General features: G+C 33.7%; 1 protein-coding gene and 1 pseudogene across 1 annotated transcript; both read left to right on the plus strand.

The window, feature by feature from the left end:
• Positions 1-4,507: 4,507 nt before the first annotated feature.
• LOC125779203 (uncharacterized) lies at positions 4,508-6,509 on the plus strand. Its single transcript, XM_049459849.1, has 2 exons — positions 4,508-5,285; positions 5,342-6,509. The coding sequence occupies exons 1-2, from the start codon at positions 4,799-4,801 to the stop codon at positions 5,779-5,781; spliced, it is 927 nt and encodes a 308-aa protein (XP_049315806.1). The 5' UTR covers positions 4,508-4,798; the 3' UTR covers positions 5,782-6,509.
• Positions 6,510-8,432: 1,923 nt separating this feature from the next.
• On the plus strand, positions 8,433-11,702 carry LOC125779241 (uncharacterized; annotated as a pseudogene).
• The last annotated feature ends 717 nt before the right edge of the window (positions 11,703-12,419 follow it).

Raw genomic sequence — 12,419 nt, forward strand, 5'->3', positions numbered from 1 at the left:
TTTTTCAATGTAACAATATTTTTGAGCGATATTTATTGTTTCGATATATCGAGGTATCGATATAATATTATAAGTATTGAAAAGGTATAAAAACGATATTTTTATGATCAAAAATTTCTAAATACTTTTTTATACTAACTATTTAATCCAAACAAATACTCCTCTACATTACTCTCACAAATTACGTAAAGTAATAGAAGCGTAAAGCAGAGGAGTATCAACCGTCCAAACTTCACTCAAGAGGCGAAAGAGGAGAAAAAGAAAACAACTTTTCCCGCGTTTTTTACAAAAGGATTGTGGGCACACTGTTCTTCAGAGTTAGGTGTCATACGAGATCTGATAATATTGCTTACCCCATTTAAGCAAGCTACTGAAGAAATTAGCGGCGATCAGTACGTGACTTGCAAACTTACTTCAGAGAGTCATTGAACAAGTAAAGCCTTTCACCGAATTTGGTATTGCTGTTCAGAAGAGTTTGCTAAATTTAGTTATTGCAAAACTAGAACCACTAGAGCGACATTTACATCTGGCCAAAGCAACAATTTTAGACCCACGCTTTAAGCGTATTCATTTTAGTTCAGCGCTAGCTGCTTCCACTGCAATAACCGAACTGAAAAATTCCGAAAAATCTTCGCCGTCGTTGTGGTCCGGACATGAAAAAATTATGATAGATATTGCTGCAGCTTCAGCCAACTCTTTACTTTCAACTTCAACCGGTGATGGTATGCCTAGCGAACTAAACCATATCTAGATCAGCCTATAATACCCAGAAAAGAGAATCCAACAAAATTCTGGTTTGATTGCCGTCATTTTACCGCAGTCCTTTCCGACATAGCTCTAAAGTATTTGATATCGCCCGCGTCCTCGGTTTCCTCGGAGAGAGTGGCATCTGTTGTGAATCTCGCAGTACCCAATAACAGAAGTCGGCTTACAGCCGAGCACGTAAATCAAAGAGTTTTTCTTATGTCTGTATCAGATAAATATTGGTTTGATTAATAAATAGTTAATGTTTTAATTGTTGTTCTTGATTTATTAAAAATTATGTCTATTGGTTAGTATTTATCTAGTAAAGTAAGATGATTAAAGTAGATTAGGCCAAATATTTTTTTTTTTCATATCATACCGATATATCGATATATCGATATTTTGAAATAAAAATATCAATGTCGATATTGATATATTCAAAAATTACCGATACAATATATATCGATACTTTATTCCATTTCCGACATCACTAAACTATAATGTATTTTCTACATACATTGCGTTGGCACGAAATACGCGTTACAATGGCAAGTTTAGTTAGCATATTGCATCCGGATCCACTGCCATAATTATTACCTTTCAACTAACGCAATTATTCTGACTTACTGACAAACAATGCCATAACCAACCTATTGTTTTTGTTGTCAAATTTATTGCCAATGTGGATCACAAAATCCCTGCAAGACGGGTAGCTGTTAGCAAACGTGTGAGCGAATTGTTATTCACTTTTGCATTCGTTAAAATATTTGTTACTTTTGTTCAGAGAGTGGGAAAAAAGTAACACATAGCTATTTGATGTTCAATGGTTATCTCGCTCTAACCAATGGCAAATATCGCATGCTGCCTTGTTCTAACAGAATACACACATTTGTTAGCAAATCTCTTCACAGTATGTTACGGGTAACAAATTATTTTGTTAGCGCATAGCTTACCTATGTGTTATGGATAACAAAAAGTATTTGTTACCCGAATATCTGTTAGTGTTATTATTTTGGTTATCAGTTTGTTACCTTTAACATATAAGCATGTTAGGAAGAACAAGCAGTAACAAGATTATCTGTTACCCATTTGTTTCTTCTAGCAAATTCAATTCTTTTAAATAAAACTCAGTTTTTTTTATTATTTCGCTTTATTTAATAATAAAATCATATTTACTTAAACATAAGATTAAGTTTACTTCAGTATAAAAGTTATTAGTTAAAAAAGCATATTTGTAAAACTAAATTTAGAGACTTCAACTTAGAACTAATATATACAACTTAGAACTAATATTTACAACTTAAAACTAATATGTCAAACTTAAAACTAATATTTACAACTTAAAACTAATATCCATTTTCATTTGTGACTGTTTGTCCCCGAAGCACCCGTTCTCTTCCGATGACATAGGCAATTTCGACTCGAGCTCCACGTAATGCTCATCCTCCAAGTCACCGGTGATGCGGCTAATTGAAATGTTTGTCTTTGCCGCTATGACGCGGCATGCGTCTGCATCTCGGCCTTTTCTGGCATCTAGAAAATTAATATATAAAAATTAACTTCTGTTTTAAATTGGTAATGTAATACTGCGTTACTTACTTTGTTTGTTAGGGACTTTTAAATTGCAGTGAGACGGCTCTTAATGGCATCCAGCTTTTGGGTTATATCTGAAAAACATAAATATATTTTTTTGAACACATGTATAGTAAAAAAAGAAAATTAAATAAGACAATAAATACACATTTAGGGTATTGATACTTGGTTACAAAATATTCAATCTTTTTATTTACATAAATGGTTGAAACAAACACAGCAACGAGACAAAATTACATAATACAATGAAAATTCAGTTAAATGAATATGTAGGTAAATGTTCACTATAAAATATTCACTTATATTGATATCTTTTATTAATATTCACTTATATTGATGTTAACTTTTGATGATATTCATGATTTTGTATGCCTGCAATACAACGAACAACGAACAAAATTTGAACTCGTCACTGCGCAATCTTTGTTTTTATCATTCTTGAATCTGCGTTTTTCGGTTTCTTCTTCTTGAAAAATTGAGTATTCGTCTCTCCTATTCCAGCTAGTTAACATTACAATATGTTTAGAATGTCGTTAGTTGTTCTCTATCTTACTTACGTATTCTCCCATGCAATTGAAAATCGCACAAAATGTAACAGTGTTAGTGAACAGCTGAAAATGTTTCAATGTGTTTGTGCAATCTGTTACCTCCGTCTTGCAGGGATTTGTATGTGGACATTTCTAACCATGACAAAATTGTTTTGGACATGGCGTCAGGTAGGATGTTGCAAGCTTTTTTATTTGGTCGAGAAAAGTTTTTGAGAGGAATGGAAAAAGTAGAAAATCAACTTGGACCAGGTATCTTTGATATATAAAATTTAAAGGTTCAACATATAAAAAGGGTCGGCTTTAGTATACGATCCCACGATTTCAGGGTTAAAAATGGTATGGTTGGACAGAGCTGATGCTCCAGATTAAGAAAGTATATAATTGTTGCCGCCGCAAACTTATAGTTTTCGAGATATTTGCATTTAAAGTTGAAAATTTTGCAAATTTTATCTTGCAATTTTTCGATTGATAGTAATTATTTAATTCATATTATGCACTTTTTATGCACTTATGCTTCATTACATTGTTTCTACATATTTTTTTTCCAGTAATTATTTAGTTATTTGCTTAAAATAAGCATTTTATATTTTACACAATTTTCATTTCATGCACAATAACAAAAGTATTCCTTGTTGACAGATAATAAGTGTTGCCATAATTACACATTTATCAAACGAATAAAAATTAATAAAAAATAGGACTATACCCCAAATACATAAATTATTGCCCTTTTTCTTGATATATCAAGATTTTTGATACACCCCGGTGTTGGATCGTCCAGGGTTATTTTTTTGAATCGCTGCCGAAGGCCGCCAACGCGGAAAGGAGTTTTACTTAAAAAAAACCTGATACACCCCGGTGTTGGATCGTCCAGGGTTATTTTTTTGAATCGCTGCCGAAGGCCGCCAACGCGGAAAGGAGTTTTACTTAAAAAAAACCTGATACACCCCGGTGTTGGATCGGCCAGGGTTATTTTTTTGAAGCGCGGCCGAAGGCCGCCAACGCGAAAAGGAGTTTTACTTAAAAAAAACTTGATACACCGCGGTGTTGGATCGGCCAGGGTTATTTTTTTGAAGCGCGGCCGAAGGCCGCCAACGCGAAAAGAATGCAGAAAGAAGTGGGACGCGAATGGACTAATGTTTACCCTGGTGTTGGATTGGCCAGGGTTTTTTAAGCGTGGCCGAAGGCTGCTAATGCACAAAGGTAATCTAAAAGTTATTTTAAATAGGGTATATCTCCCTCTTTATACTACATTTTCTATAACGGATATTGTTACAACTAAACAAGGTACCGTTCTTTTTGTTGTCCGTTTTGTCATTATCTTCACATTTATCAATTCCGCGTTTCCCCTTTTTAAACTACATTTTCTATAACGGGAATTGTTACAACTAAACAAGGTACCGTTCCTTTTTTCCCGTTTTGAAATAAGTTTCATATTTATTTCATTTGAATTCCGAGATTGGATGCAGCCATAAATTTAGGATACAAATTTAAAGAGCATAAAATTTAAAATATAAAAAAAAGTTGAATTTTAAAAAATGAGTGCAAGTTCATCAGGTAAGTAATATAAGTTTTTAACTGAAAAAATTATAACTTAAGGTATTTAAATATATTGTGTCGGAGCGTCAACGAGCCGAGGTGGCATAAAGCGAGTGCGTGCAAATTCATCAGGTAAGTAATATAAGTTTTAAATTGATAAAAATATAACTTAAGGTATTTAAATAGATTGTGTCGGAGCGTCAACGAGCCGAGGTGGCATAAAGCGAGTGCGTGCAAATTCATCAGGTAAGTAATATAAGTTTTAAACTGAAAAAAATATAAGTTAAGGTATTTAAATAGATTGTGTCGGAGCGTCAAACAGCCGAGATGTTATAAAGCGAACCAATGTGCTTAAAGCGGCGGAAGTGAACTGAATGTGGAATATTGTAAAAATATTCCAAACATTTGACACAAAAGAGAAATGTATTTCCTTTGCCGAAGAACAAGGTTTGATTTTAAAAGCCAAAATTTGCCGTACGCATAAAATGCCAATGACGCTATCGTTAAAAAAAAGTAGCAGTGTTGGGGTGTTCCGATGCCTGAAAGGGGGTTGTCGGAACCGAAGTGCGTTGGCAAGGTCGAGCGATACCTGGTTCGAAAACGTCAAAATCCCACTTCCGCAGGTATTTTATCTAATGTATGCGTATGCATCTCATTGGTCACATGCGGAAGTGAGGAAAAACAGTTTTATCAGGGAACCAGTTTTATCTAGCGCTACAATATGTGACTGGTATAATTACTGCCGCGAAGCTGTAGTATTATACCAGGTTGACCATCAGGTAGCGGTAGGTAAAATTGGTGGCCCTGGTAAAACTGTTCAAATAGACGAAAGCAAATTTGGGAAGAGAAAATACAACAAAGGTAATAATAAAAATATAATTTTTTTTATGTAATTAATATATCTTTTCTTATTTTAGGGCGGAGAGTCGAGGGCCACTGGGTTCTTGGGATGGTTGAGGATGGGAGTGACGGTCTTAGGCTGGAGGTATGTCCCGGCAATGTCAAGTCTGCTGATGTGCTCATACCTTTGATAGAGAAGCACGTGGCAAAAGGCAGTATCATATGTACTGATTGCTGGAGGGCATACGACTGTCTAGCCAGTCACGGGTATGAGCACCGACGCGTTAATCACAGCGACCCCGATAATCCGTTCGTTGCTGAGGACGGGACGCATACTCAACGCATCGAGTCCCAGTGGCGAGTAATTAAACGTTTTTTTATTAAGGATAATTATAATAATAGCGAAGATTTTTCTAATTTAATTTATGAATATACTTGGAGAAAAAATATTGCAAATAATCATGACGATCCTTTTGTAAAATTATTAGATGCAATTAAATATACATATAAGCCTTAAAACTTTTTTTATTACAATGGAAAATTTATTTCAGATGGTATTTGTCTCTTGGTTTGAGTTTTTATATTCATTTTTATTTGTTTGATAAATGTGTAATTATGGCAACACTTATTATTTGTCAACAAGGAATACTTTTGTTTTTGTGCATGAAATGAAAATTGTGTAAAATATAAAATGCTTATTTTAAGCAAATAACTAAATAATTACTGGAAAAAAAAATATGTAGAAACAATGTAGTGAAGTGTAAGTGCATAAAAAGTGCATAATGTGAATTAAATAATTACTAGCAATCGAGAAATTGCAAGATAAAATTTGCAACATTTTCAACTTTAAATGTAAATATCTCGAAAACTATAAGTTTGTGGCGCAACAATTATATATTTTCTTAATCTGGAGCATCAGCTCTATCCAACCATACCACTTTTAACCCTGAAATCGTGGGATCGTATACTAAAGTTTCCCCCATAAAAATTTCAATGAAATAAGTAAATATGTGTTTTAGAACGGGTTGTTTTACGAGGAGCCCAAAACACGTGGTACATTTTAGAATAGCATCCCCCGATCTCGGGGTGCACCTCCTTTGAGAATATATTAATTACATTTTCAATATTTCGCTGGAATTTGTTATTTTAGTAACTTTTATAATTATAATGCTTTCTATAAGTATATATTTTATATTTATAATTCAAATTTTACAGGGAATCAATGGCCACTTTTATAATGATCTATCCAACAATTTGGCATTTTCTCGTTACCTTCTATCACCGTCATTATCCAAATATTACTGCCGCTATATTTCCAAATTATTATAACCGTTATGCAAAGGTGCTGGACTCTTTTTGTTTGTTCTAACAGAATACATACATTTGTTAGCAAATCTCTTCACAGTATGTTACGGGAAACAAATTCTTTTGATAGCACATAGCTGACCTATGTGTTATGGATAACGAAAAGTATTTGTTACCCGAATATCTGTTAGTGTTATTATTTTCGTTATCAGTTTGTTATCTATAACATATTGTTACGATTTTACTGCTTGCTAGTTTACTTTGCTAGGTTCGTATCTCTGGATTGACGAATAAAACCAAAAACTGTTTAATTCAATTCAACAACTCTTTATTTGACAACTCGTCTACACTATAACAGTTTACTCTTAGCACTGATTGATTACGTTGGCGCTGCCACGGCTTATATAGCCACGCACTTCTCGCTGATGCCGACGTGTTCTTCTAGAATATTGCGTCTGGGAATTACCAGAACATAATGCTATACGGCGCCAGACGCAAGCAGACAGCCGCGGCGCCAGACTCAGCAATTGTTTAACTAGACAAGCAGACAGTTTGGCGCCAGATGTCTATTGTTTCGACAAGCAAACAGCCACGGCGCCAGATGTCTACAACAAGACAAGTGCTATTCCATATACCTACAGCTATTGTTCATAATAAGGGATGCATATAGCAATACAAATACAACTTAATACTACTTTTGTAACAATATAAACATCTTAGAAAGAACAAGCAGTAACAAGATTATCTGTTACCCATTTGTTACTTCTAGCAAATTCAATTCGTTTAAATAAAACTCAGTTTTTTATATTATTTCACTTTATTTAATAATAAAATCAAAATAATCAAATATTTACTTAAACTAATAATTTGCCTATTATTACTACATTCGGCAGAAAAATAATACAAATTAAGTTTATTTCAGTATAAAAATTATAATTCTAAAAATTCATATTTATAAAAGTCAAATTAGTAACTTCAACTTAAAACTAATATTTACAACTTAGAACTAATATAGTTACAACTTAAAACTAATATGTGCAACTTAGAACTAATATTTACAACTTAAAACTAAAATATATAAGTAATAATAAGAAAACGTATGTTAATTTTGCCTTAAGTGTATGCTATTTTTCTTAAAACGATTGTGACTTAAGGCCACAAATCTCCGGAACTCCCCTCAGATAGTGTTTTTTATCCTTGTCAGGAAATATATCTAAAATGAAACGGTATAAGTTAAGGCATTTAAATATATATCAGTAAAAAAAAACTACCAATAACTAACCCTACGACCTTTAGCTTTAGTAGGGATCCCTTCTCCTTGCGTCCCTCTAAATTGTAGTGGTACATTAGATCGTCAGAAAACATACCACGCAGTACGCCGTTCACACTGCCTTTTGCGCCCTTTGACTTCAATATTAGCCGCATCTGTAAAAAACATACAGTAAATTATATTACAATATATTTACCATAGAATCCGTGCTTTCCTTTTGTGAAAGTTTGTCTTCCATGAAGTGTATGTGCTCTTCCGATGACATGGGCAGTTTCGAAGCGAGCTCCACGTAATACTCGTCCTCCAAGTTTTTGCCGCTATGTCGCGGCATTCGCAATAATTTACTTTATGCCTGCACCTCGGCCTTTTCTGGCATTTAGAAAATTAAAATATAAAAATTAGCTTCTGTTTTAATTTGTTAATATAATACTGCTTTACTTACTTTGTCTGTTAGGGACTTTTCAATGGCAGTGAGTCGGGTCTCAATGGCATCCAGCTTCTGAATTATATCTGAAAAACATAAATGTATTTTAATAAAGCAAACACTAATACATTTATATAATAATACATTATACCTGCATGGCCGTCAGAAGATGGTGACGGTGTCACAATTTGGTATGGTTCTACTTGAGGAACGCAAACGAGGTTGTAAGATATTGTTTTAAACACTTTATCTGTAAAAAAATATTATTAAAAAATTAAAAATATTTATGTTCAATACAACCACTATGGGGACTCAACGGATAGGAATTAAATATCCACGTCGCAAACTGAATTAAAAAAAAAATATTAAGTAGTCATTTAATTCAAAAATACCGATGTGTAGTACTTTTTGTTAATAATATTTTAAAGTTAAGTAGTTTATAGCAACAAATATTAGTTTAAAAAAGATTTTTGATTTGTAAATACATACTTACAAATAGTATATTACAGGAGGAAAATATATTTGAGAAGTGTCTTTTTAAAAGAGAATATCTACTTCTTAATTAATTTTTCTATAATGAGAAAACATTATAAGGGAAACATTTACTGAATAATAGTACATATTTCTGCTTAGGACTCACAATTTAACGTTTTTTTACTTGCGAAATTTCTTCTTGAGATCAACATCCAAGTAAAGAAGTTGTTTATTTCAGCACTAAGGATTCATTTGCTCACATTATTTTATAGACTTTAGTGCAAAAATTGGTTTTAATATACATTTCAATTATTGTTGAATTATTTTTATTTTAGAATAACAAATGAATTACAAACTGTCAAATAATCAGTGTTACCTTATCAACATCATTTGTAAAAATAAATTTGTAAATTTGTCAAATAATCAGTGTTACCATACTAAAATATTTTACAAACTAAAACAAAAAAAAATATAAGGAAATATTATACCCTAAATACAGGAAACATAAGGCCGCCCACGCAAAAAGGAGTTCTAAGCGAAAAAAATTTGGTACACCCCGGTGTTGGACAGACCAGAGTTATTTTTTTTTTGAAGCGCGGCCGAAGGCCGCTCACGCAAAAAGGAGTTCTACAAGAAAAAAAAATTTTGTACACCCCGGTGTTGGACCGACCAGAGTTATTTATTTTGAAGCGCAACCGAAGGCCGCCCACGCAATAAGGAGTTCTACGCGAAAAGAATTTGGTACACCCCAGTGTTGGACCGAACAGGGTTATTTTTTTTGAAGCGCGACCGAAGGCCGCCCATGCTATAAGGAGTTCTACGCGAAAAAAATGTATACACCCGGTGTTGGACCGACCAGAGTTATTTTTTTTTGAAGCGCGACCGAAGGCCGCCCACGCAATAAGGAGTTCTACGCGAAAAAATGTATACACCCGGTGTTGGACCGACCAGAGTTATTTTTTTTGAAGCGCGACCAAAGGCCGCCCATGCAATAAGGAGTTCTACGCGAAAAGAAATTGGTACACCCCGGTGTTGGGCCGAACAGGGTTATTTTTTTTGAAGCGCGGCCGAAGGCCGCCCACGCAATAAGGAGTTCTACGCGAAAAGAATTTGGTACACCCCGGTGTTGGGCCGAACAGGGTTATTTTTTTTGAAGCGCGACCGAAGTCCGCCCACGCAAAAAATAGTTCTACGCGAAAAAAATTTGATACACCCCAGTGTTGGACCGACCAGAGTTATTTTTTTTTGAAGCGCGGCCAAAGGCCGCCCACGTAAAAAATAGTTATACGCGACAAAAATTTGATACACCCCAGTGTTGGACCGACTAGAGTTATTTTTTTTGAAGCGCGGCCAAAGGTCGCCCACGCAAAAAGGAGTTCTACGCGAAGAAGTAGCAATGTCATAGAGGGTATGTTAGTTAGGTTAGGTTAGTATGGTAACACTGATTATTTGACAAATTTATTTTTACAAATGATGTCGATAAGGTAACACTGATTGTTTGACAATTTGTAATTTATTTGTTATTCTAAAATAAAAATAATTCAACAATAATTGAAATGTATATTAAAAGCAATTTTTGCACTAAAGTCTATAAAATAACTATGTGCAATTGAATAAGTGATGTGTTAGTGTACATAAAATTGAAAAATATAAGTGCAAAATTAATTTTATATATCGAATATATGTTAATAAAATATTGCAAATTTTAAACTTTAAATGCGAATAACTCGGAAACTATAAGCTTCCTGCGGCTATAACCATATATATCCTTGATCAGGATAATCTCCTCTATCCGACCGTGGGTTGTCTCAATAGGTCATGAGTTTGTTAAGTGGCTAACTGGAGATGCGTTGGAAGAAACAACTAGCAAGTTTTTACAAAGGAGGCAAATATCAGGTGTTATTGGTGCTATTGATTGTACCTACATAACAATTAATGCACCAATAAAAGACAAACATATATATTTTGATCGAAAACGTAATTATAGTGTTGTTCTACAGGCCATTGTCGATGCTGATAAAAAATTTATTGATATTTATTGTGGTGAACCCGGATCATATCATGATTCTAGAGTGTTAAAAGGTCAGCATTTTATAGAAAAGCGGAAAGTAATATGGAAAGTTTATTTCCAAATTCTACTTTTATTCTCGGGGACTCGGCATACCCTTGCTGAAATTACCTCATACCGGTGTTTAAAGATTATGGTTCGTTAACGCCTAATCAAATCAGCTTTAACAAAACACATTCTTCAGCAAGAATAGTTGTTGAAAATGCATTTGGAGCACGACGATACAATTATTGACCATCAAATTGAAAGTGCTAATGAGCTGGCGAGAGAAGCAAGTGGAGATCGCCGGAATCAGTTGCTTATAATTTTAACACGAAGAAATTAATAAATTTGAATTTTTTTTAATTTTAAAATATACTTTTGAGTAACATTTTCCATTTTCAATCTCAAATAATAAAATTGTTTATAATTTGAAAACACATTTGTTCAAGATTTGTACGTAAAAAATGTTTATTTTATGATAAGCTTGATTATATATGTTAAATAAAACAATATATATTCGTTATGAAATCAAGTGGCTTTTCTAATTTTTATTCATAAACGACTGCTGTAAAATTTTTAATTTTTCTTCTTCTATTTTCAGTTTTTTTTGTTCAATTTCTATTAGAATATCTTGTATTTCGGCCAAATCCTGCATTCGTTTTTCTATATTCGCGTAAAACTTCGCCTGCACTTCAGCACTTTTCCTTTTTTGTTCGATTTTTTTTTATCAAAATACCGTTCTTTAGCGCTTTTCCGATAACGCCGATTTGGAACAGGATTTGCTGCGTTCGGCTCCTGTGAATACACTGCATTTGGTCTGCATATACTACGGCTTAGTGCAGACCGGCTCTGCCTAGAAGTACTTGGCATATCGTCGAGCATTGTTTGAAAATCAGTTGAATCCTTTAACAACTCCTTACCTGTTTAAAAATATAAAAAAGCGAATGCAATATAAGCAATACATAATGAACATTAAATTTTAACTAACCACTAGACTCAACCAATGCCCCTTGAGGATGCAGGACATACATTAGGTATGCCGAGGTCGATTCTGGATAAGTAGGAGTTTAACCTGCTACAGTATCCAGAACAATGGCCAGTCTGCTTCTCGTTGTCTTTCGCTGCTTTGTAGAAATTCAAAAGCGTTCGCATTTTTTAAACAAGGACAGCCGCATTAATTGTTGTGTCCTGTGGAAACAAATGTAATAAATTTTTACAAAATAACTTTAAAATATTCTTACTGTAAATCCTTGATATATCATGTTCTCCATGACGTTTTCATATGCGAACTTTTTCTTCCACACATGCAGGAACTCATCCCTCCTCTTATTGCAGCACTTCAGGAATAGAAGTGTCTCGGCCTTCGTCCAAACTTTTCTTTTGCTGTATATAAACGAAATAAATAATTATTTAGTTTGTGAATTTAAAAATTCAAATTTTTTTTTATATATTTTTCTCTATGTCAAACATGTCGTTGCAATAAATTGAATTTCAGCTGATTGTTATTGCTCGCGTTGCCAACATAATGCATATTTAAGCGAAAATGTGAAATACGCTAAATGCGTTTTATTTGTCCATGGTTTAGCTATCAGCTTATGATGGTCAAATAAAACACGGCTTATGTTCACTTTT

Source organism: Bactrocera dorsalis, chromosome 6, assembly GCF_023373825.1.
Source record: "Bactrocera dorsalis isolate Fly_Bdor chromosome 6, ASM2337382v1, whole genome shotgun sequence".
NCBI classification, from domain to species: Eukaryota; Metazoa; Arthropoda; class Insecta; order Diptera; family Tephritidae; genus Bactrocera; species Bactrocera dorsalis.

Coding starts and splice junctions, on each gene's coding strand:
- LOC125779203 (XM_049459849.1), top strand. CDS start 4,799: ATGTGGAATATTGTAAAAATATTCCAAACATTTGACACAAAAGAGAAA. Junction 5,286..5,341: donor GAAGAGAAAATACAACAAAG/GTAATAATAAAA, acceptor TTCTTATTTTAG/GGCGGAGAGTCGAGGGCCAC.